This window comes from Cynoglossus semilaevis, chromosome 5 (assembly GCF_000523025.1).
Source record: "Cynoglossus semilaevis isolate Cse_v1.0 chromosome 5, Cse_v1.0, whole genome shotgun sequence".
NCBI classification, from domain to species: domain Eukaryota; kingdom Metazoa; phylum Chordata; class Actinopteri; order Pleuronectiformes; family Cynoglossidae; genus Cynoglossus; species Cynoglossus semilaevis.
In genome coordinates, this window is record NC_024311.1 from 7,113,818 (window position 1) to 7,139,663 (window position 25,846).

The window sequence follows — 25,846 nt, forward strand, 5'->3', positions numbered from 1 at the left end:
TCCATTGACCCCCCCCCTGAGCCCCCCCCCCCCACCCCCCAACAGTCTCCATTCACTGGTACAACAGGCATAGTGTGAGTGCAGCCTTAAAGTTTTGGGAAACACTCCTGTTTCCACTGAGAAGAAATGTTCTGAATTTAATTAAAATATAAGAAATCATGTAATTTATGCCATAAATTTGACATTGTTAAGAAAAATAATTAAAATTCTACAGCTGGTGCTTAACCTGAATACTTTACCTTCTTACCAGGTGATTTTTGGCTTCAGTGAATGTTTAAAACTGTAAAATTAATTCCAACAAAATTAACAAATAACAGCTCAGATGTGAGTTTTTGCAAAGTGGATTTTAGGGGGAAAAAAGTTAAAAGTCTCAGAGACAGTTTTTTTTAATAAACCTTTGAAGTTTTGCTGCAGGAACTCAAGTTTGATGGAGGTTGATGGAGATGTGTGGCAGCTGGTCACCTGACTTCACCGCTGCAATTACACACACACACAGACATATGGACACACACACACACTGAGGCAAATGGAGAGGTAAAGGAGGGAAAGTGCCGACTCGGCAGGAGCAGATGGATTGACATCAGTCTATGGAGTACTTTATGAATAAAAGTACTTTGTCCCAGTCCTGCAGCTCAGCTTTGATCTGAAGACTGAAGAGACATTAGACGACTGGGCAGTGAACGCACCAGGGAGGGACAAATAATGAGAAAATTAAAAATGTCCTTTCACTCTGAGGTGTTCAGGAAGAAGCTGCTGTGAACGAAGAAGTTCATCCACAGAACACTGCTGTCTGTGAGTGTGTGTGTGTGTGTGTGTGTGTGTGTGTGTGCCTTCACCCCACCATGGCCCATAATAATAAGTCATTTCTATCTGTCTCCTTACTCCCCTCCCCTGCCACCACTAATAGGAACTGCCCCAGACACACTGCTGTTCCTACAACATTATCTAATCTGGGGCAGAACCTATAGCACACACTGAAGCTCCACATCATTTCCTCTCCTCCACCAGCCTTATCTCCACCCACACTGCAGCCACATTTCCTCCAATTAGCCGTTATAAACAGCTGTAATAACAGATTTAAATTCTCACCAGCGTCAGTCCATCCACACCTCGGACCAGAGTACACACAGATACTTTGTAGTTTTTGGCAGGGCCTGGGCGGTGCGTAGTACCCATGTGACAAAGTACTGATGCTGGCGTCACATGACAATCACAGTCCAGTACTGTTTGTGTGTGACGTGTCTGGACAGATGTTTTTTCAAATTATTCAAATATTAGTCGGACACATTTCCTGTCAAATTGTAGCCTCATTATATTTATTGTGATAAATGCAGTAACTCCACAGTATTTGTATATATTGTGTGTATATATTAATATAGGTGTGTACATTATATATATATATATAGTTATGTGCAACAGAGCATTACATCTGTAGCATCTTCTTTACTCAGTTCTTTATTTTTACATTGTTAATGTGGTGGTGGTGGGGGGGCAGGGGGGATCATTTTTATATTGTGCACCAGTTCCCTTTATAGTTTTTGTACAGCACTGCAATATGAACCAACACTGGCTCATGAATCTGTCTGGAGAGGAGAGAGAAAACAGGAGAGAGAGACGGGGGAGAGAGAGAGCGAGAGGAAAAGAGAGAAGTGGGAGAAGAGACGGACATTAAGGGAGAGAGAGCGAGCGAGAGAGAGAGAGAGAGAGGGGGAGAGAAGGGGAGAGGCGCAGTGATGTCCACCCCCAGTGGGAGGCAGGATGTCGACCGTCATCTGTTTTTTCCCCATTTGCGACATTCAAACATCACTGGTTAATTATTGACACTCTTCACAGCTCTCACTCTGGAACTTGGCTCCGGAACTCTTTCACTGTCGGTCACCTGTCCGGTCACGGCTGTTTGGTTCTCCCGCCGGTCTCTTCCTGTTCTCACATGGAGAGGGACTGGATTCCTGGCTAACTCAAGGAAGACGTTTCCTTAAACGACCCCCCAGTCTGGATACTTTGTCTGGAGATTGTCTTACATGAAACCTCCTTTACTGCAGGTTTCTAGGATCCGTGCCGGAGTCTGTGCTGCGCTGTAGTTCGGAGCGCACCTGTGTGTGTGACTCAATGATGCCCCCCGGTGGTACAACTTGTCTGTTACTGTTCCTATTGAGAGGTATCCTGTCAGACCCGGGGAACCAGGGTGAGTTCACTTTTCATCTGACCCCCCACCCCCAAACAACAGGGATGTAGTTACTTTGAACCATTTCACATTTGTGTTAATATTATTTAATTAAATAGAATTACACATTAATTACATTTTACATTTTTAATAAGGAAAGAAAAAAAAGGCACAACCTCACTAACTCCACACCAGGTGACTTAAATAAGTGCCAAGGTTGTTTTTAGTTTTTTTTAAAAAATCGTTTCTGTTTCTTTTTGGTAAACGTTGTGACTCTTTTTTCAGCAGCATATTCAGAAAGTCAAGTGTCCTTCTGCCCAGCAAGTTATTATGACACTAATAGTACATATGTATAATATAAGGTAATATACGTATATAGTCTGAATACATTATTAAAATAAATATACAGAATATGTGTGTTCAATGTGCCAAGTTTTTTTTCCTCAATTACCACTGAAATAATTCTGTTGCGAGCAGTTCAAAAATTCACAGATGAGAAAGTGTCTGTCGTTTGTCACTGTGTTCCAGAAGGTTCACTGATGATGAACTTTCCACCATCGGTTCTAATTTCCCATTTCTGTGAAGTCCCAGTTTTACCGGTAATGTTAGCCTGTACTGTAGTTATCTGTTATTAATCTTTTCTAGACTTATATTTAGTTTATATTTAGTTGTTCTGTCCGTAGTGATGTCCCTGTTGTCAGGAGCAGTCCACCAAGTGACCCCTGAGGGAAGTTCATGTTCTCTTCACAGGTACCCCCCCCATTACCACCCACTCTGACAGGCCAGCTCACAGAAGTGTCTCTCCCAGAATAGTTTTTTCTCGTGGCTGTCGAGGGTAAAATCTGATTTTTTTCACATCCTGGGTTTTTTAGAAATATTGTCAGCCAACAGTTCCAACAGTTCCAAGGTCCAAACTTCAACCTAATCGGTTCTGGAGAAGGTGCTGCAGGGACCAACCTGACACCTGTGTTTTAGAAAAACAGCAGATTATTAACCCAAATCTTCATGACGCACTTTACCTTTGGTGACTGCGCAACTCATTTAAACTCATTCTGCTGCAGCACACTTTACTGTAAGAGAAAAAAGCCGTTAACGACTTAATTACAACAATTAAATCCAATAATATCATGAGGACGTGTTGTTTTATTAATTGTCTTTATTGTCTTTATTATTATGGTGGGGGGCACAGTGGAGGACGTGGTGAGTGCTGTTGCCTTGTGGTAAAAGGATGGATCGGCTGGAGATAAACTGGTGGGGTCCGTAGATGTGTGTGTGTGTGTGTGTGTGTGTGTGTGTGTGTGTCAGTGTCAGGTCCAGCAGCGTGGACCTGGATGATCTATCATTTCCTGTCTGGACAGCCAGTCTAATTGAATTCCTGATCATATTACTGCGCATTTCCAGTAAGGTTGTAGGTTCAACCCCACCACTGGGGGGAGAAGAAATCACAGTTATGAAGGATTTCCTTGTTTTTTCTTCTCTTCTCTTTGATGTCAGGTGACGTTCTCTGAACGTTAGAACATTAGAACGGCTCCTTTACTGGTGCTAACGGTTTAGTGTTCTCTACTGATCCATTAGGTATTTTGTTAGTCTATCGTGGGCCTTGGAGTCATGGGGGGTTGGAGAGCACAGCAGGTGAATTAATTTAATATCAGCGTACATTTAAAACAATGGCTGCCACTGAATGAACTGAACAATAGTCTTGTCTACAGAAGGGGGCGCTGCAGAAGTCTGTGAACCCCTGGGTCAGTCAGTATTAGCATTACAGCATTAGATTCCACTTCCTAATGTCTCCATCCGTGGAGCGGCGCTGTGATGTCACTACAGTGATGGTCTCCATCATTAGAGGTTCACTGGAGTTAACAAGGCCACGGTCAGATGAAGGATCTGAAGGTTCTCAGCCTTTTTATCTCAGCTTTGATGTGACGTCAGCTCGGTGACAGGAAGTCACCGTGAGAGAACCTCTTTGTTGTGAGCTCTGCTGTGATTTCACCGCTGGTTGAATCTGACGCCGTCTTCACCGTCCCGTCAGCCAATCACTGACAGCTCCATAACTGTTGTTTCTCTCTTCTCTGTTTTGTCCTCTCCATTTGTCTTCTGTTCAAACCCAACACTCCACCCCCCCCACACTCCCCTTGCTCTCACCCGTCACTCTTGTGCTTGTTCGTTCACATGAATTCCATTTCCACGGCTCGACCTTCTCCAGTGGTTCTGATGGACACCACTGCCGTCTCGGGAGAACTGGACTGGAAGACTTATCCTGTCAACGGGGTGAGTGAAGCCAACCAACCGAAACTGATTTATTTCATGAACAGCTAACAGTTTATTAGCAAACTCTTTTATAGTTTAAATTTAAAAAGATTCTCAAATGTACGTCAGATTCTTTGTGAAATAATAAATATAGGGGTTTTAGTTCATTCTTATGACTTTTAGCACTGAGTTATTAAAACAGGGGTGTGAAAACAAATGTCCCACGGGCCAGAATCGACCCGCTAGGGCAGGGGGTGTCCAAACTGTTCCACAAAGGCCCGTGTGGCTGCAGGTTTTTGTATTATTGTGTTATTTTTAATTTTCTACATCGTCTTCTAAGGATTCTGGTCTGTTTCTATCCAACATTTCTATGTTCTGAAAGTTTTGAAGTCGACGTTCAGTTCAAGCTTCATCACTGTTCAACGGAGCGCAGCTGTAACATGGTTGGTCTCCACGAAACCATCAGTGATCTGAACGTTTGGCTCTGTCAACTGAGGGGCGACGGGTGACATTCAGGTGTTGAAACAGAACAAAGGAAGAACTTGCTCCACAGACACCAACAGTGTTTTTCAGTGTTCCTGTAAAGAAAGGAACTCTTTCCACTTCCTGTTTTTTGTTCTGTTGTTGTTTTATATATTGACAGTTAACCAGGTCAATCAGACCAGACCAGTTTGACTTTTAATCAAAGCAGATCAATGGTGACGTCAGTGTTTCTTCTGTATTGAAGGGAACAATGTCAGTTGATGAGGTTCACAGACCATTTCAGTTGGCGATGGGATTTGACACAGTTCTGACGATGAAAATATCAGTGGATTTGATCACAATTCGTATAAAATTGTATCGTGAACAAAAAAACGGTGAATCATATTGTTAATTGAGTCGTATCGTTACGTCTCAAGTGACTCGACAGTGTTTCCCTCTGATGCCGCTGCTTGTACCTGACATGCTGCGCACCGCCCTGTTTGTCCACAGTGGGACGCTATCACAGAGATGGATGAGCACAACAGACCCATCCACACCTTCCAGGTTTGTCACGTCATGGAGCCCAACCAGAACAACTGGCTACGGTCTGGGTGGATCCAGCGTCAGGCAGCTCAGAGGGTCAGTGTGGGGTCACAGACACAGTAATCCTGGTCATCTCAGCTGTTTGTTCGCTAACGTTGACTGCATGTTTCCTGTTAGGTGTACGTGGAGCTGCGGTTCACCCTCAGAGACTGTAACTCCATTCCCTGGGTGTCTGGAACCTGCAAAGAAACCTTCAACCTCTTCTACCTGCAGACGGACGGGCCTCTTCCCGCTGCCACGCGGTTTCGGCCCAACGACTACGCCAAGGTGGGTTTACTGGTCGTTTAAACCAGTTGAAGTTCTACTGAAACATCTGCCCCACCACCATGTTTGTGGTTGAACTCCAGGTGGACACCATCGCCGCAGACGAGAGTTTCACTCAGACCGATCTCGGAGATCGCGTTCTTCGCCTCAACACAGAGGTCAGGGAGGTCGGCCCAGTGACCCACAAGGGCTTCTACCTGGCGTTCCAGGATGTTGGAGCGTGTATTGCCCTGGTGTCTGTGAAGGTCAGGGTTGTTGTGTTAACTACTGCGTCAGCTTCACGTGAACAATGAGACAAACTTCTGCTGTGGTCGTTTTGACTCCAGGTCTTCTACAAGCGTTGCCCGTTGACCCTGAGGAACCTCGCCTCGTTCCCTGACACCGTGCCCCACATGGACTCGTCGTCGCTGGTGGAAGTCAGAGGAGACTGTGTGGAGAACGCAGAGGAACGAGACACACCCAAACTGTACTGTGGTGCCGACGGAGACTGGCTGGTTCCACTGGGCCACTGCGTCTGTACCGTGGGCCACGAAGAGACGGACGGCTACTGTCAGGGTGAGTCCTGTGGGTTTCTGGTTTGTACTGGTTTTGGCCAGCTCTGGTCTGGATGACAGAAGAACTGTGACGACTAATAGTTCCAGTTGGTCTGGTACCGATCCGTCACTGGTTTGGCTCCATACTGTGACAGCAGTGTTGACGTGTCACGACCTCCGATGATGACCTCAGTGTAGGTCACGTGTCGTCACTGATGACTGATTCAATGATGTGGTGAAGAAGAGGGAAAGAATAGAAGCAGCTCATTGGCTGAAATGAAGCAGAGAGGCGGCGACAACTCTTCGTATAGGTGTATAAAACGAGAAGAGAGTAGAGGGGAGAGAGGGGAGGAGATGGGAGGAGAGGAGGCTCGAAGTAGAGAAGAGGAGACGTTGCATCACACAGACCATTGTGTTTCTCCTCCCTCCTCCCTCAACATCACCTCCCTCCCTTCTTGTTCCCTTTGTTTTCTTCACACTCCTTCACCTCCTGAGTTGATTTAAGGTGGACGCTGTTGTCTTCGCTGTAACATCTACATCTGTGTGATTTAATGACTGTGTGACTGCAGTTAGAGCTGAAGTGGAACCCTGACAGAACAGCAGGTCTGGAGCAGTGTTCTGATGGTGTCCGTCCAGGACAGTACAGTACAGTACAGTACATGTCCTACATCTATACTCAATTACTATTTATTTACTCTCTGACAGTTCAGCAGCAGTGACTTGACTGACACTGTGAGTCATGTGATCTGTAACACACACACACACACACGCACACACACACATTATGAAAGGATTAAAACAGGATAAACTGTAGTTAATTTGCTACAAGAAAAAAAAAGGAAAAAATATTTTAAAAATTATGAAAGGATTAAAACAACCAGCCTGTATATCATGTGTCACACTCGAGGCCTGCGGCCCAAATCTAGCCCACATCACATCATTTTATGTGGTCCAGCAGAACTTCACATGTGTACAGTGGTTCTCAGGTCTGTACTGATGTGTACTGGATAGGTTGAACGTAATGGGCAACTTTACTGCTCTAATTCCAAATTGAATCAAATATACAGTTAGCATAAACTACATTTTTACGTTTTGTTTTTTTTTTACGTTTACCTCCTGGTGCTGGGGCTTCTGACACATCAGTGTCGGAGACTGTGGTTTCTGAGATTTCAGAATCTGGGGGGCGCTAAAAGATAATTAAAGTTTAAACATAATAATGACATTTCTAATTGAATGTCCTCCCCCGGGAGTGAGCGTGAGCTTTGATGAAGCTCGACACCCTCCAAATAGTTGGAGGAAGTTTAGGCTTGAACTCACAGTGACTCTGCCTCCTCCACGCTTTTCATTTTGGAACATTGCTTCAAAGAGCACTGTGATCAAAGCTGTCTGAGAGGCAGCATGGAGAAGAGGGAGAGAGAGAGGGAGAGAGGGGAGGCAGGAAAAACCCCAGCTCTCTCAAATATAGGCACAGCGCTGCGTTCACACGTCTGTCTCCCCTGTCTCCCCCCTCCAGCTGCTGGAAGAAAGGCTTCACTTTTCAAACACGGCTTTATTCTCTCCCAGCAGCTTTTTTTTTGCCCGACTGTGTTGACATCTCAATCCAATGTTTTTTTCATGGTATTCTTTTTTTAATATTTTTTTGTTGAGTGTCGACCATGAGAAGAACGCTCCCAGATGTGCTGCTGATGTACCGTGGCCCAGATCACGCACCAACACACGCTGAGGCTTCTGATCCGTCGTCTTTTCATCACAGTCTAATTCAACAGACGATTGGGGGAAAATGTACAGATTTTTTTTCTGTTTAACCCAGTTGAAACAGCAACAGATGAATTCACGTGTCATTCACGTGTTCAACATTCTAATTTATTTGGTTTGACACAGCGTACTGTGTTCTATAAATTATAGAAATGAAGAGTGAGAAACGATAAGGAAAATGTGTCGTATTACTTTAACAAAGAGTCATATCACAGTAGTACTATCTAAAAAAAAACTTGTCTCTGTAGAAAGAGTTACAGAACCACTGGATTTAGTCAGTTGTTCACTCTGAATCATTCACGCTGAATTGACCGTGGTGAGGTGTAAATGTGAGTGTGAATGATGGTTTGTCCCCATATGTCAGAGAATCGGGTGGAAGTTTTGCAGGTTGAGTGGTGATGTCACATCCTGATGTCACACAGATTTGATGTTATTGATTTTGATTCAGTATAAAATCTGACGTTCCTTGGTTTTAGTTAATTGAATTTGAAATGTTCAAATTCTGTTTGGGATGAATTTAAAAAAAAAATATATTTTTTTAACTGCTGCAGGATTTATCTTGATAAAAAAAATCCTGCTGCAGGATTTATCTTGACCACCAGGAGATTTGTCCTTGAAGGAACCTCTGGTCTGAGTCTAGACGACAGACAGAGGAACGCGTTCATATCTCTAACCTGGTTCAGTCCATTATTGGCCATTTGTCCACACTGGTCTGAGAGTGTGAGAGAGCAGAACCACAGGAAATGAGATCTGAGCAGCATTTACAGTCACTTTGAAATGTGACACTAATCACATCACAGAACTCTGTTTCCTCCGGCTGCTCAAAACTCACAACCATAACAATATGATAATAATGTGGGCTGTTATATCTGCTGCGTCTGTTGTTAAATCAACAAACCACAGACACAAACTGTTCGTTAATGTCAGACACTGATTGGATCACTTCAGCAGCAGCAATGTCCATAGATATGTTATAGTATTATCTTGTGTTTTATATATGCCTTTATGTATAAATAAATATACTAGGGTCCGATATTAGGTTTTTGCCGATATCTGATCTGCCAATATTGTCCAAAAACTTAATTTCAGATTCCAATTCCCATTATTTATTTTTTCTATTAAATTTTATATATTATTTATATATTATACTTTTTTAGGGCATACATTTTTTGGTGAAACCCAGGCATTGCATTATATATCTATGTATGTATATACAGTATATATGTATATATAAATATATATAATATATACAGTATATGGAGTGTATATATTGGCTCTAGTCTGAACGATGGTGAAAATTTAGATTTGTGGGGGAGGGGGGGGGGCTGCGTTGCTGTAAACTGTTGTCCTCTGTAGTCACAGACAGATGGAGGCAGAGTCTGTGTTTACTGACGTCTCAGCTTTGATGTGCAGATGGAAAGTTCACAGAGAATGACTGATGCTCTGGTCCGGCCGAGCAGCTGAAAGCCAACCTAACACACACCTTAATGGTCGGCACAGAGGAGTCAAGTGCGACTCCAACAGGAAATTGACTCGCTCGTTTCCTGTTCTGCTTAGTTTGAGGAAACTGTGTGCCTGGAAGATGGAGAACATTCATCTACTGCTCAGCCCTTTTAGGGCGGGGTCATATTCACTACTGTGATGTTTGTGGGTGAACCAGTCTCTGGTCACAGGTGTGCCACCATTGTTGAACTGGACCGTTAGCATTTAGCTCAGTGAGCTAATGACTGGGGTGAGAGTCACAGACAGACAGGACCGAAGCTGTGAAGTAGATGTCTGTGTTGTAGAATGGTAATGTAAACGGTTGGGTTGGATAACCCTGCTTCTCCTCTGTCACCCCCCTCCCCCCCGTCCCCCCCAACTCCTCCCCTTCAGCTTGCAGACCTGGCTTCTTCAAAGCGTATGCTGAGAATACCAAGTGCTCCAAGTGTCCGTTACAGAGCTCCAGCCACGACCAGGCCGCCACCATCTGTCACTGTGATAAAGGCTTCTACAGGGCTGTTAAAGACCCCCCCACCCTGGCCTGCACAAGTCAGTGACGTCCTTTATGTTTGTCTTTTTTTTTACCCGAAGTTTTGTCTTCCTTTCCCCAAATCGTCCATGGTAGTTGGGTTTAACAGATACATGTGAACATATGAGGTTCTACAGGTTCCTGCAGCAGCTGGAACAGAACCAGCAGCCGGTGCATGAAGAACCAGGTTCCACGTAGAACACAGAATGACATTGTTGGATCTGTGATGGTGAACATGCTGCTGGGCCTGAGTGGAGTCCTCGGCTCCACCCAGTCCTCGGTCTCTGTCCCTTGGGTGTCTCTTCTAAATTTACACATTGGACATTAAAATATTAACTTCATGCTAACTCTAAATTAAAGCAGCTGTGACTGATGAAGTCTCCTGTCCCTGTTTCCAGGCTTTATTTATAGACAAGCAGCCCTGGAACTGTTTAGGCAGAACAGATGAAACTTCAGAGAGTTACCAAACCACCGTTTATTCTTTGGTACCACGATAAAATAGTATTGTTAAACCCAATTAAATCCAGGATCAACCCCTCATTTTGGACAATAATGACCTATTTACCATAATATTGTAAGTAGAAATGGCTCAGTTTTTCATGTCCGATACTGGTGCTGCCACTTGAAGTATCTGCTAATACCAATTTCAATCCGATACCTTCTTTTCTCCCCCAGCATGCCGCAGCCATCGTCTATTTTAATTTAGCTGTTATAAATGGTTTCTGTGGAAGTGGGTAATTTTTCATCCAGTGTTTTCAGTGTTTCCGGCCCGTATGTGACCCCTGGTTTAATCTTCCTTCAGGACCTCCGTCAGCTCCTAGGAACCTGATGTCCCTCCTCAACGACACGGCCCTCTTCCTGCAGTGGACACCTCCCGGTGATACCGGAGGACGGAGGGACGTCTCCTACAACATCCTGTGTATGCGCTGTGATGGAAGTGACGCCGGTGGCGTGGTGCAGTGTGAGCCGTGCGAGCAGGACTTGAGGTTCATCCCCCGGCACCGGGGCCTCACCGGGACCTCGGTGGTGATACTGGATTTTGCTATGAACGCCAACTACACCTTCCATGTGGAGGCCATAAACGGTGTATCTGGGCTGGGTGTTGCTGCACGCTCCCTGACCAACATTACTGTCAACACACGCCAAGTCGGTAGGTTGTTTTCTTTACATCAGGAAAACTTTTCCTTCTTTGTACAGGTGGTCTTATAGCTGGGGTCACCCACTGTATTTGACAGAGGACCAGAATGTTTCTGACACCTGGGGGGCCGGACAGTCAAGTAGATGGAATAAAATTCATCATCAACATTACAGAGGTCCCTCGGGTTACGTTCTAAGACCACCTGTGATAGGTGAAAAACCACGAAGTAGAGATGTGATAGCTCTGATATTATTTAACCCTTTTACAAACCCTTTAGGAGGCATCGTAGGGGGTGAAATATGGCAAAAAATGAAACTTTCACAAGGTATTTAAATAAATGTAGAGGGCGCTCATTCTCAGTAACATTTTAGATAAAATTCTACATTTTATTTTCACAATTAACTGTATAAATTCTCTCAGACTAATCTGGTCTGGTTAAGTCGACCTGGTCTTCTGCTATTTTCATATTTCCTCATTGAAACCCTAGTCCTGACCCCTGACTCACCCCCGTTGCCACGGTGACGTGAACCTCGTCTCCATCTGCGTAGCCACGGTGACATTGTCGTTCAAAGTTACACACAGATTTTGGAGTTCAGTGACTGAATCCTAATCCTCCCTGTTTTAAAGAATAAAATATTGTGTGAATAATAGATGCGGAGAGTTGAGGTGAAGAAAGGAGACGAGATGAATAAATGATGCTCAGATGTAGGTGAACATTTTATTCCCCTTCAGCAGCCGCTGAGGAGTGAGGAGAATATCTGATCAGAACAAGACTGAGGAGTGGAGTCACCCTGGGCTAAAACATTGGCTTTGTGTTAAAGTTTCTCAGTGTGCAGCGACAGCTGTAGTGGTTGAAACACTGTAGTGTCTATAATAATAGATTATAATAATGATCATAATATATTCAATATATATGTAAATAAATGGTGTAATAATATATAATCATATAATAATTATTATGATAGAGATGTGGATATATATGGATATATATTATTATTATATATATTGAAACATAGTGTCTATAATAAGATTCTAATATAATAATAATTATAATATATATGATATACATGTATATATATTATAATCATTATTATATTATAATACATTATTATAGACACTACAGTGTTTCAATCAATTTTATTATTAAATATATGTATATATAAATATATATGTATTTATGTACATATTTGTATTATATTTTCTTATTGATACAATTGGATTGGATGGCTATAACTTATAACCCTAAGAAAATTTGCTTTAATTTTGTCATTTACGTAAGAAAGCAAATATATAAAAAAATATTCTATTTTATATATATTCTCACAGATATGAGAAATGTATTGGACATATTTTATCATTTAAAACCCAGTAAAAAAGATCTTGATTACGTCTGGATGGTTCTGGACAGTTCCTGAATATATGATCTCCATCATTTCCAGTACTAAAGGACTGTTAATGGATCGTTCTTCAGTCTCTGGGTTTAGATCAGCTGTGATGTCCACTGAACTCTCACTCTGCTTGATTAAACGTCCATCAGAACCGACTCGGGACAGATGGACTCATTACCAGTTAGAGCCGACGTTCAGAGGTGATTCTTATAATTGACTGTGATGTGATTCCACCGATGGAACAATAGACAATCAAAGGGTGGGGCGGGGGGTCATTAACTACAGTTTCTCTCTGTCTGAAGGACAGAAGTCAATTTATTCTGTCTGCTCATTTGTTGGTAAATGACACATTAATGTCTCATCGTGTCTTTAATTATTCTGAGCCGTGAGTGTGAACGGCCAATCATTTCTCTCCTCTGCTGCGTGGACGCCTGTCTAACCTTATGACCAGGCCTAGTCCAACTTTGTTGTTCCTTAGTAACAGGATTATTTTTAAAGCCAATCGTCACGTTGAGGTTAACTCAGTCAACAAATTTGCTGACGTCCTGGGTGACTCAAGGCCAGGCGTGTGTGTGTGAATCCAGTTATTGCCCAGCAAAATGTTTTTTTTACTGAAGATTCCTTCCACATGAATGTTTTTTTTTTTACTGAAGATTCCTTCCACATAGTTCACTGCAGTATTTTGAAAGAGGCATGAAGAAATCAATGCAAATGTGTGTAGAGCAGACGTGGCCGATCTTTTTGACTTGTGGGCCACAATGGGTCCTAAAGTTTGACAGGAGGCCGGTTCTCAAGCAGATAGACGGAGCACATTTAAAAAGTCATGCATAAAATAGTATAAAATGCTAAAATGATTGTTAGCCTTTTCTATGCCATCTATTGGGGAAATGTGGGAACTGCAGGGAAAAGGCAGAAGTATAATGATAATGGAACTCAATAACATAGTTTGGACAAGTTTGGCAGGCCAGATCAAAAAGCCAAACGAGCCATAATTTGCCCATGCCTGATGTAGAGGAACTTGAGTCAGGTGATCAGGGAGACGGTAACCAGCTGTTTGGGGTTTTTTTTTGGTGAGATAAATATCAAAATTATGTGTGTCCGATATTATCTTTTTGCAGATGTCTGATACGCCGATGTTGTCCAAACACTTAATTTCACATTCAGATATCAACCGATATATGCAGACTATTGCAGGACATCATAATGAACTTTCTCTCAATGACAATAATTCACTTTTACTTCAAAACTATTTTCATGTCATACATCATCTGGGAGAAACCCAACAATTCTTAGTGATATTACAGAACAATGCTAAAATCGGCCGATGTTATCGGAGCTCTCAGATCAAATTAAATAGATGAACTGAATCTGTCAGATAACGCTGACATGATTTATTTTAAAAATCCTCATATATAAATCATGGATCTTACATCAGTAAATCACTTTTCATTCAGTTAAATTAATTTCTCTTCTTTAGTGTTCGACTAATAACCAGTCATTTTCTGACTCATGATGAGTCAACGGTGGAGTTTCTGTGATGGCTTCATGTTGGTCGGGGGTCGAGTCCCTTCACGCTGCATCAGTGTCAGAACATTTGTGGCTTTGGTTCGGTGTCCTGATTCAGGAGATTTGTTCTTTTCACCCTCCCCTCCCACTGATTCTCCTCCTCTTCTTCTTCTTCTTCTCTGCTCTGGGAATAAGGCTGCCTTCTATTTATACGCTCAGATGCTGGGGAGATGCAGCCTCCTGGGATTTCTGTACAGCTCTGTGTGTTCACTCTGCCCCCACCCCCACTCCCCCATCCCAACCTCCTCCCCCGCTTCTCTCCATTTTTTGGAGCAAATATATAAACGCAAGTTTTAGGATCGACCTATTTTCAAGTGACAATAAACCAATCAGCTGCGTCAATTCAAGCAGACTTTGACGTGTCAGTCGTCTTTTCTATCGTGTTTCTATTAGAAGTTTAGATTTGATGATTAATCAGTCACTTTTTTACAGTGTTTTCAGTGAATTCACATTGATTTCACCATCACAGAAAGACCACTGTTATCATTTGTCTCTGAACACTTCATCCTCAGGTCCTGCTTTGGTGGATTTTGTTGGAAAAGACTGGGCATCCCAAAACAGCATCGCCCTCTCCTGGTCGACAGTGGAACAGGTGTCGTTAGACATACTGGATTATGAAATCAAATACTATGAGAAGGTAAGTATGAAAACAGGGTGTTGTTTAAATAAACATATTATATTATAATTATATATTATAAAACATATTTTCTTCCTGAATGTGTTGAAAAAAAATTTAAAAATTTTGATCTCTTGTGTTACCATTAAAAAACAAAACAAGTAAATATATATTGTTTATTTGCCTTTAGAGAGTTCTGTGTCTTTATTTGACCTTGAAAGTACTTGAACTTGCCTGGATAAATGTGTTTTAATCCTCAGCTTCGACTGTGTGTTTTTATACTAACTCACACCTGTAGGTGGTTCAGCGAGCCGCCCACGAGTGTCTGATGTTTATTCCTTCCTTTTCACCATCTGTTCTTCATATTAATAGAAATAAAAAGTATTGTTGTTTTTTTTTTATTTTAACTTGCTGTGATCATCAACATCTGCTCCTGTTGTTCAGAGGCAGAAACATCTGAGGTACTCGTCTACACGCACCAAAAGCCCCAGCATGGTGGTGACCGGCCTCAAACCCTCCACCATCTACGTCTTCCATGTCCGTGCCCGCACCGCAGCTGGCTACACCGCCTACAGCCCCACTTTTGAGTTTGTGACTGCGGCAGAAGGTACCAGAGCACCGGAGCTGGGGCAGATAAATGTGCCCGTGTGTTAGGGAGGGCAGGAGTCGATGCTGAGTCAGCAAGATCTGTGGAGGAACGGAGCCTGCTGTGGAGTTTACTGTCATGAAATAAGGAGGGCGGGGGGTGGTTAATGGGCAGTCCTCCTGGTTGATCGGTGAGACCATTAGACCTCTGTGGACTCTTCAGGGTCAGTCTCACCGTGGATCAGTTCCACTCATCAGTGCCATTTAATGCTCATTTACATAGCTCTCTCTTCAAGCCATAGATTTCCTAATAAAGGAGAAGTTAATTATGAAATATTTCCTCTGCTCTAATGTCTTTCGCTAGTGTCTTTATATAGAAATATATATATACATACATACTGTATATACATGTATATTTGTGTGTACATTTACCTACATACATATATACATGTAATATGTATATGTTTATATATATGTATGTATATCTATTGGGGTGTAAAAATGTTGTTACACTGATATATCATGATATTCCGTTTAACTGTATTGATATTATTCACCACTGTATATATGTATATATATTTATGTCTATTTATTCATGTGTATTTGTATATACTGTGTATGTGTGCCTATACTGTTGTCTTTCACAGTAATCCTCAGTCCACTGACAGTGTTCTTCTTCAGACCCAGATGTTGCTGACCAGAGCCAGGTCCTGGTGGTGGTCACAGCCTCAGTCGGAGGATTCTCCCTGTTGGTCATTCTGAGTCTCTTCCTCCTCATTACTGGACGGTGAGTTTGTTTCACACACACACACACACACATTTGTACAGTGTCCACAGAGGTCTGTTTACAGACTGTTGTTATTGACAGTCAGACAGTGTCAGTTGTTTTAACAGAGCAGCTCACTATATATAAATTATATTTATTATATAAATGTTTTTTTATTTTTAGGCATCATTGTGTGTTTCTGTCCATTTTAGGATTATTATGTAATAAAAACATGATGCTACTGGATAACAAACCTAGATATTGTAATCTTACAGGTACTACACGTACTTCACTAACGTAGTATTTCTGTGTGTATTTGTGTGCAGGTGTCAGGGGTACATCAAAGCCAGGATGAAGTCAGAGGAGAAGAGGACTCGGTACCACAGTGGACATGGTAGGGTCAGTACTGTCTACTGTGTACACTGTATACATTTGTCATTGTTGAGTCCACTTCGTGTTTTTTGTGCGTTTTTATTCTTTGTTGCCCTCTGGTGGTGAAACGTTGCATCTTCACATATCTGGATATATATTTAAAACAAGGCCTTAGATAACAACCATTCAAAGTCACACTCCGCTGCAATACATCACACACACACAGACACACACACACGCACACAGTGTACCTGAGGCTGCTCCACTGTTAGAATGCAGTTCTTGTTCAGACTCAGCTGCAGATGGAGGACGTTAGACGTGAAGTCTCACTGCTCCCAGTGTCTTCATGCACACATTTCAAAGTCATTTCCATTTTTTATTTGTGTCTGACAAAACAGTGGGTGAAAAAGTTTTCCAACTGCACTGGAGAAATGGAAGATTCCGGCAGGTTACAGAATATTCACCCAGACAAATAAATGATTCTGTAGGAAATAATGACTGGAACTTTGACAGTGTGTGTTGTGCTTCCTGTCTTTCAGTCCCATTTTCTGGGATTAAAACCTACGTGGACCCGGACACGTACGAAGACCCCTGTCAGGCTGTGGAGGAGTTCGCCACAGAGATTGACCCCTCCTACATCTTCATTGACAGGGTAATTGGTTCAGGTAAAATTATGGCTCATCAAAAAGTTCTGCGCACAACTCAAGTGTTTTAGTTTTTAGGAAAATTAACTTCCAGTGAATTGTTTTCAAGGCCAATTTCAAAATATAACTCTCCAAAAATCAATGTCACAGAGGGGCTTGAAATTCAAAATGGGTGAATATTTGTTTAAAATATATATATTATTAGTTTGACTATTTAATATTTACTATATAGTGTATATACAGTATATATGTGTAATCTTATGAGACATAAGTGATTTTAATAATGATTTTAAAAAGAACTGGATTTGGGCTCAATCAATTTACCAAATTACAAAGAAATCTTTTTAAACCTTATTCTTCCTGTCAGTGGATGAAAAAATCAGAACAAAGAGGTTCAGTCAGGGTGGACTGGAGCAGAAATGTTCACCATTAGAATATTAACTCATTAAACTCATTAATCAAGCCTTTGAAGCAGACAGGAATAATGTTCAAGTTCACAGTCTAATGCTGCCTGTCTTTGGGCTCCACCTGGTGGCTGAAGTTTGCAAATACTCAGCACTGGACATAGATGTGATGATGAAACTGATCAGAGCTGTTGGAGACACAGACCAGTCTGAACTGGTTTTTAGTTTAATTAACATCAGACACGCCCCCTCCCCCCCTCCAGGTGAGTATGGAGAAGTGTGCCGGGGACGACTGCGTGGACCAGGAAGGATGGACATCATTGTGGCAATAAAGACCCTTAAAGGAGGCTGCACAGAACAGCAGAGACGGGACTTCCTGCGTGAGGCCTCAATCATTGGACAGTTTAGTAACCCCAACATCATCAGACTGGAGGGAGTGGTCACTAAAAGTAAGTTGTTTCCTGTGTTCCGTCCTGTCCACATACAGTATACTCCGACCAGGATCAACAGTTCTAGAACAGTCTAGTACTGATGACGATTTAACCAGAAAGATAGTAAACAGATGTTTTACCTCATTGGAATAAATAAAAAATAAAATTCAAAATATTAACATGAAGCAAAGTAAGAATATTTTTACACATAAAATGTAGGATGTGATTTATAGCTCTGGTGGGCTGCGCAAGTGACGTGATGGGCTGGATTAGGCCCGCAGGCCTTGAGTTTGACACATGTACAACTCCTGTCAGCCGGGTCATCTCTGGCTCCCTCTACTGTTCTACTGTAGATCAGGTCAGTTTGTTTCTAATGAAGTTCTGTGTATTGTGATACCACATCTGTACTGTGTCTTCAGGCAGACCAGTGATGATAGTTGTGGAACACATGGGGAACGGAGCTCTGGACGCTTTCCTCCGGGTGAGATGAGATGATCATTTTTATTCATTCATATTTAATGTGACTATTCTTAATAAGAGGGATGCATATTTATTTAATAAAAATGAATTACAAAATGTATCGTTATCAAACATAAATATATATATTATTAAGAAAACACACACGCAGACTTTAGGATTACCCAGAAATGTTGTAGCTAAGATGCTAAGATATTAGCCTGAGTGCTACTTATCTTGTAAATAAAGTTAAAGGTACCATCTCTTTCTCTCTAGACCAATACCAACAGGTTAGCCTACTTGTCTTGTAAATAAAGTTAAAGATACCAACTCTTTCTCTCTAGACCAATACCAACAGTTGTATTGAAATAAAATAATCTCTCTCTCTCTCTCTCTCTCTCTCTAAACTTTATACCGCCCCTTTCTCACCTCCCTTCAGTCATGTGATGGCCAGTTTCAGGTGCTCCAGCTGGTGGGCATGCTTCGTGGCGTCGCTGCTGCCATGGACTACCTGTCAGACGTGGGTTATGTTCACAGAGACCTGGCCGCTCGCAACATCTTGGTGGATGAAAACCTTGAATGTAAAGTGTCCAACTTTGGAATGTCCAGGGTCCTTGAAGACGACGTCGAGGCGGTCTATGATGCTGCGGTGAGTCGGGGTCTGACGGCTGGAGTTAATGTGGTGAAACCTGAACGTGTCATTAAGATAGCTGTGTTTCAGGGAGGAAAAATAGCCATTCGCTGGACAGCGCCAGAAGCTATTACTTATGGGAAGTTTTCTTCAGCTAGCGACATCTGGAGCTACGGAGTCGTTATGTGGGAAGTGATGTCATATGGAGAGAGGCCTTACTGGGAGATGTCTAATCAAGATGTAAGATCCTAATTTTTTGAAATCCCACTTTTGCTCAAATTTATTTCTAATAAAGAAAAATAATGATTAGGGCAAAATCAAAGGTTAAAATTTAAATCCAATTTTCCACAGGCTAATTGTTGACTTTTCCTGTTGTCCTTCTGATTCATGCTGACTGTCCCAGGTCATTCTGTCCATTGAGGAGGGCTATCGTCTCCCAGCACCGATTGGCTGCCCCCTGTCATTTCATCAACTGATGCTGCACTGCTGGCAAAAAGAGCCGAGTCAGCGTCCACTCTTCACTGATGTGCTGACATTCTGGGATAAATTCACACTCAACCCCAGTAGTTTCCTGTCCTCAGTCAACGATCTGACTGGGTGAGTATTAATGGACACACCATACCTCAACTGTCCTTGTATCTACAAGTGAAGTTTTTTCATTCAGACAGTGTAACAAACAGAAATACAGTTTGATCGCTGGTACTTTCAGGTGTATAACCTCTGACCTTGTCTCCCCTAGTTTCCCCGACTCCCCCGACAGCCTTCCGGACTATCCCTTCTTCATCTCCATTGGTGACTGGCTGGACTCCATCAAAATGAACCAGTACCAGAACAACTTTGTTGCAGGAGGATACACAACCATGAGTGCTGTTTCAACCATGAGTATAGAGTGAGTGACGCCTGTTATTGTTACTGTTATTATTATTATTTATTTTAGACACGTGTCAATAGTGATATTTATACTGAGTCTCTTTAGGCCCTAAAATAAAATAATCTTTTAATATCACTTCAATTTGCCGGGTTTTTTTTGCCTTACCTTGACAACCGCCTTTGGGGACATCTGCTGGTTACAATTGCTTTTGCCTTACCTTGACAACCGCTTTTGGGGACATCTGCTGGTTACAATTGCTATTACAACTTTTGCTGCGCTAAATACAGTTAACGTAAACTTAAATGTTCTGTTCCTACCGGTGTTGACAATGTCACTGTCTGCTGCTGTCACTTTTATTCTTCTCCTTCTTCTTCTTCCTTTCAGGGACGTCAAACGTATTGGTATCAGTTTGATTGGTCACCAGAGGAGAATCATCAGCAGCATTCAGTCACTGCGTCTACAGTTTCATCACATTCAGCAGAGTGGCTTTCAGGTGTGAGACACAGGAGAAAGAACTGACTTCAGTCCAGACTGTAGTGGAGAACATTCTAACACCAGGCCACGGGTGGTGATGTAAAAAAACACACACACACACACACACACACACACACTCATTATGAAGTAGCTCATCATTGGTACAACACACACAACAAGTAACCTCTGTGTCTGCATCACTGAGGTCTGGTTCTTATCTCAGCAAATACGAGGGTCAGTCAAAAAGTCCTGAGACAAATGTTTATCATTGAATCTTTGTCCAGTGTTGAGCCGTGTGCCCTTTGACCTTTGATTTGGTCAGACTTTTATTTAAACCTGATTTGATTTTCAGACTTTAGATTTTTAACCAAACTTGAACAGAAACCTGTGTCATCAACGGGTTCTGACCCAGAACCACATGATTTCTACTTTTTTCCAGAAACTGAAAAAACATTTGAAGGAACTGGACAGTACTGTAGTCTTCATGTTCTAGTCTCACAACATTCTCCAAGGTTGATTTTAAAATTCTAGTGAAAATGTTCTCCTCTGGGTTCTGGAGGCCAGAAAGCAGCTGCTTCGATGCCAGAAGAAGTATTATTATTATTATCACTACTATTATTATTATTATTATTATCCATAAAACATCACCAACCATTTCTGTCCAACAGCAGTCCAAACCCTAACTTTAAATAATCATCGTCATATTTACTGTGGTAGTATTTTTTTTCCCCACTCTTTTTTGTCTCTCCTGAAGTACTGTGGCTCCCCCCAGAGGACGCACACCTGTGAAAGCTACTGTCTTAGATCTTTTTGACTTACCCCCGTCCAAGCCTTCACTTGAATCAAGGACTCTACTCTTTTGTATGTCGAAGTGTTCACCAATACCTCTTCTCTAAGTGACAATCCAGTGGTTTGTGTTGACTCTGAGGGTCTGCAGTCTGTTACCTCATGACCAGAGAAGATGTGGATGTGGTGACACGTGGTCCAACCTGGGGATCTGATGTCGGTCCAGTTTGTTTGTGAATCCAAAAAAAAAAAGAGTCTGTGTAATAGTACAATCATGTTTTTGGACTAAAGACGGCTGAATGTGAACAGTTTTTATAGACACTGGTGTGGTCTTCATGATACTGCAGTACCTGTTATATATACTGTACATACACATAAAAAAGTTATGTGAAAGTTGAGTGGGTTTTTTTTCTGTATATTTATTCCTTAATAAATTAGCCTATTTTAAAATGTTGTTTTGGCTCTCACCATAAACACCTGCTCATCAACACAGGTATCCATGGACGCACACTCAAACACACACACTGACACAATGCTCCTCTTAATTGACCCTCGAGAGACTTGACACGTTTTCTGGACATGAAGAATTGTCAGGTGAGTTTGTCAAATTGGCCCTTATCGCCAGTCTATATATATATATATATATATATTACATTATAATACGTTTAGCAGACACTTTTATCCAAAGCGACTTTTCCATTAGCACAACAGACACAACTTAGCGATTCTTTTGTGGTACGACAAAGGGAAGTGTAGCTATATTTTTTAGCTTGCTTGTTTTAATTATGAACACTGAATTTACTATTTATTCTGACATAAAATCACAGTCTACGTCCTTCAGCCACAGCAATTTAATACGTTCTTCACAATTGTTTTTATGCTGGGGATAGCTAAAAATGTACAAATTTACGGCCTGGATGTTGATATTGGTTTCCCTGAAAGATATTACAGAAAGAGGCAACCACGGAAGTGCGAGGTGAGATGATTTTTTTTTTTAACTACCTATATATACCAACTATATTTTAAATCGTGTCCCACATTGTAATACTTCAAGCTGCCAGTTCCTCATATAATCTGAAGGTGGCAGCAATGTGACGCTACCGTGTATTATCTGCCACAACATCCGGCCGAAAGAGTAATCTCAGCGTCTCCCAGCAACACTGTAAATAACTCGATGATTTTTCCCCCTCTGGTCCAGGAAGGCGGTCAGGAAGTGTCCAGAGATGAATGAAAGTCTGTAGAGTACACTCCTCTGAGTCAGGTTTCTTAAAAATCCAGTCCCGACAGCGGAATCCCGAGGCTGTGCAGGTAAACGCCGTCGCTGACTCTGGAACAGTCGGAGCAACAGATAACACAGCAACTAATGTTAGCTGAGCTAACATTAGTTGCTGTGTTAGCCCTCACGGTAGCGTTTCAAACGTGTAGAAATAAAATAATAATTAAATAAGACTAGTATTTCATACCAAGTTTTTTATACTCGTATCATTGTAGCATTAATGATAATTTAGGAGATTTTATTGCGCTACATCACCTTGTATAGCGTGTTAGCTTAAGCCAATAGTTAGCTGGTAAAGTCGTGTAGATAATGTGTTGCGTGCTAACTAGCTGTTAATGGCTGTAATGAGGCTAAAGTCACACGCACCTGAACGTTTAGTGTTGTATTCCAAAGACAGACTGTCTGTTTTATTATATATTTTGGGTAAAACTTTTATGCTGTGTAAAATAGACAAAAAATGAACATCCGGCTGCTGACGTTAACCAACCATTGAAACGCCATGTAAACACTCAGGTACTAAAACAAATTCACTTAATTTTCACACGAATATATTTACTTTAAATAATTTCATTTAGTATTGGATATTTTAAATAATGAGAGGCTTCACGGTGGTACTGCAGTACAGTTTAAGTATTTTAACTGACGAAGTATTTGCAAATTAATTAATGTATTATTATTATTTGTTCTGCCTTGGTCTTTATTTAGATGGACTGTATTTTACCAGTTTGTTTTTGCTGTGTTGATAAATATGAAGTTACAGGAGGTGTAAAGTGACACATTAACTAGCAATAATAATCAATGTCATCATTTCACTTCTTTTGAGGAACATGGCAGTTACTCCTGATTTAAGAGCTATCCCACTGCATGAATGTGTTATTTTAGTTTCCAACAATATGAACGATATGAATGAGTAGTAGATGTTTACGGAAGATTAAATGGATGTGAACACAGACTTTCATCAACATGCTGATGATTCGAACTCACCTCACAGTGAAGGTGTTGTTTTCTTCTGTCTCACAGACAGCTGGTAGTTGGAGCCCAGCTGATGGGGCTCTTCGACAGGTTGATTGGATGGCTGGGGCTGAAGAAGGAGGTAAATATACTGTGTCTGGGCCTGGACAACAGTGGGAAAACCACCATCATCAACAAACTCAAACCCAACAATGTAAGTCTGGAGTTATTATATATGTATCTATACATGTATGATATGTTTTAGTAAAGAGAAATGATCCTGATGTTTGCTGCTGCTCACACTTCACTGAATTATTTATATTTCAGGCCCAGACACAAGACATTGTTCCGACCATTGGTTTCAGCATAGAGAAGTTCAAAACCTCCAGGTATCTTTGATTTTATCACTTATTTTTATTTACTTTTTTATTTTTTATTGTTTTGACACATGACTTGATGGTATTTTTTTTCCTTTTCCTTTCCTTCAGTCTTTCCTTCACGGTGTTTGACATGTCTGGTCAGGGCAGATACAGGAACCTGTGGGAACATTACTACAAGTGAGTGAAATAATGCTGCTAAAATTATTTTTCAATATAGTTTGGAAAAAAAGCATTTGTTTACGTTTGCTCTCCTCAGGGAAGGCCAGGCGATCATATTTGTTATCGACAGTGCTGACAAACTGAGGATGGTTGTGGCCAAAGAAGAACTGGACACTTTGTTAAATCATCCTGGTAACTTTGTGGTGAAAATGTTGTTTAACTGGCAGTAGATAAACAGCTCCACCTGGAGTGGAGTATTGGTACTGGCATCACTGACAACTGTGTTTTCGCTCAGTTCTCGTCGTGTGACTTCACAAATCACTTTGCTAATTCAGATTTGGTGACACCAATACTTCTTACCAATACATTGAACTCGACAATAAATACTCAAAACCTTCGTCTACTTCCTGTCTCTGCTCAGATATTAAACACAGACGAATCCCAATCCTGTTCTTTGCAAACAAGATGGACGTCAGAGATGCTCTGTCCTCAGTCAAAGTCTCACAGCTGCTGTGTTTGGACAACATTAAAGACAAACCCTGGCATATATGGTATGAACATTATTGAGAAGTTGTCGGTGTGATTTTATGTTTCTGATGGCAAAACTGCATAAATATGTCCACTGTCACTGAAGATCAGCTGTATCATTTTTAGTTGTTTTTTTTACTTGGTAAAATCTGGTATCTGTCTGACAACTTTTTGACTAATTATATAATAATAACAATTATTATTATATTCTCATAATATCAATTCAGTCAAACATTTTCCCATCATCCTCTGCTTCACAGAAATGAGGTCACCAGTGATGCTTCAAACAAATTGTTCGTTTTACATTAAGACAGAAAAAAAAACGTGACCTTGTATTTGCTCTTGCTGTGGAGGATTTGAAAATAAAATAAAGAACATCACAGAGATCATATCTCTGAGTCATTGTTGTTGAATTTCAGGTTTGTTTTCTGTGTTTCAGTGCCACAGATGCTCTGAGAGGAGATGGTCTCCAGGAGGGAGTCGACTGGTTACAAGGTACCGAGTCAGTGCAGTACAGGGGTGTCAAACTCAATTTGGTTCACGGGCCACATGCAACCTAATTACCTGTCAAATGGGCCGGACCAGTACAATCATCACCAGTGTAATCATAATAATAATTAACTATAAATAACAAGTCCATGTTTTTCCCCTTTGTTTTCATATAAACACAAGTATATTAGATATGTATTATTATGTATTCATATTTAATGAAATATATTTTTTCAAAAAAATATTCTGAACATGAAGTAATTTTTTTATTTATTTTTATAATTCATTAAGCGGGCTGGACTGAACTGCCAAGTGGACCGATTTTAGCCCCCGGGCCATGTGTTTGACACCCCGGTCTAGTATCAGGACTTTGTGTGTTTTTATTTGACTGATGATTTTGTTTTTCCTCTTTTTTTCTTTTTGTTCAGATCAGATCAAGTCCCTGAGAACATGAGGCCGTGATGAGATTAATTGTGAGACCTGACAACTGAAACTACACACTGAGGTTTTTCTGTAGTTACTGTAGATGTTGATGTTCTTCATCAATGTTCAAGGTTCAGTCTGGGATTAGTAATATCTTGATTCCAATAGTAACATTTAAAATAATTGAGTTGTAAATTTCAAGAATAGTTTATTTATATTATCATTTTTTTCTAGAATAATATTTATGACTGTTTTTTTATTCTAGTTGTCTGTAAAGACGCCGAGCAGGAAAGTGTTTTGTTTTCATTTTAGCCTTTAAATCTAATTTAATTTAATTATCATCTAATAAATAATTAGTTTCTACCTTCGGTCTCTGATGAAGTTTGCCTCAGAGTACTGATGTATACTGAGAGTACTGAAGTGTACTGAGAGTACTGATGTATACTGAGAGTACTGAAGTGTACTGAGAGTAC

At 41.2% G+C, this 25,846-nt stretch overlaps 2 protein-coding genes across 6 annotated transcripts in view; both read left to right on the forward strand.

Annotated features, from left to right (window-relative positions):
* Positions 1-21,737, forward strand: part of LOC103378846 (ephrin type-A receptor 6-like) — a 32,882-nt gene extending 11,145 nt beyond the window's left edge. The window contains exons 3-22 of one of the 5 annotated variants that reach the window (XM_025055563.1): positions 1,834-2,185; positions 4,368-4,432; positions 5,384-5,512; positions 5,594-5,743; positions 5,824-5,985; positions 6,067-6,295; positions 9,904-10,059; positions 10,842-11,189; positions 14,644-14,768; positions 15,192-15,354; positions 16,014-16,119; positions 16,425-16,492; positions 17,010-17,135; positions 17,782-17,967; positions 18,369-18,430; positions 18,845-19,054; positions 19,127-19,276; positions 19,440-19,633; positions 19,776-19,925; positions 20,292-21,737. In XM_025055563.1, coding sequence (XP_024911331.1) covers positions 2,110-2,185; positions 4,368-4,432; positions 5,384-5,512; positions 5,594-5,743; positions 5,824-5,985; positions 6,067-6,295; positions 9,904-10,059; positions 10,842-11,189; positions 14,644-14,768; positions 15,192-15,354; positions 16,014-16,119; positions 16,425-16,492; positions 17,010-17,135; positions 17,782-17,967; positions 18,369-18,430; positions 18,845-19,054; positions 19,127-19,276; positions 19,440-19,633; positions 19,776-19,925; positions 20,292-20,406 — 2,970 coding nt within the window. In that variant the 5' untranslated portion in view covers positions 1,834-2,109 and the 3' untranslated portion in view covers positions 20,407-21,737. Of the gene's footprint in view, positions 1-1,509; positions 2,186-4,367; positions 4,433-5,383; positions 5,513-5,593; positions 5,744-5,823; positions 5,986-6,066; positions 6,296-9,903; positions 10,060-10,841; positions 11,190-14,643; positions 14,769-15,191; positions 15,355-16,013; positions 16,120-16,424; positions 16,493-17,009; positions 17,136-17,781; positions 17,968-18,368; positions 18,431-18,844; positions 19,277-19,439; positions 19,634-19,775; positions 19,926-20,291 lie in introns of those variants that run through there. The other 4 variants (XM_008310197.3, XM_008310198.3, XM_025055562.1 and 1 more) reach the window with 4 other exon arrangements.
* A 393-nt stretch (positions 21,738-22,130) lies between these two features.
* Positions 22,131-25,840, forward strand: arl6 (ARF like GTPase 6). Its single transcript, XM_008310201.3, has 8 exons — positions 22,131-22,475; positions 23,464-23,608; positions 23,722-23,783; positions 23,883-23,951; positions 24,031-24,125; positions 24,355-24,484; positions 24,901-24,956; positions 25,379-25,840. The coding sequence occupies exons 2-8, from the start codon at positions 23,489-23,491 to the stop codon at positions 25,402-25,404; spliced, it is 558 nt and encodes a 185-aa protein (XP_008308423.1). The 5' UTR covers positions 22,131-22,475; positions 23,464-23,488; the 3' UTR covers positions 25,405-25,840.
* Positions 25,841-25,846: the final 6 nt, after the last annotated feature.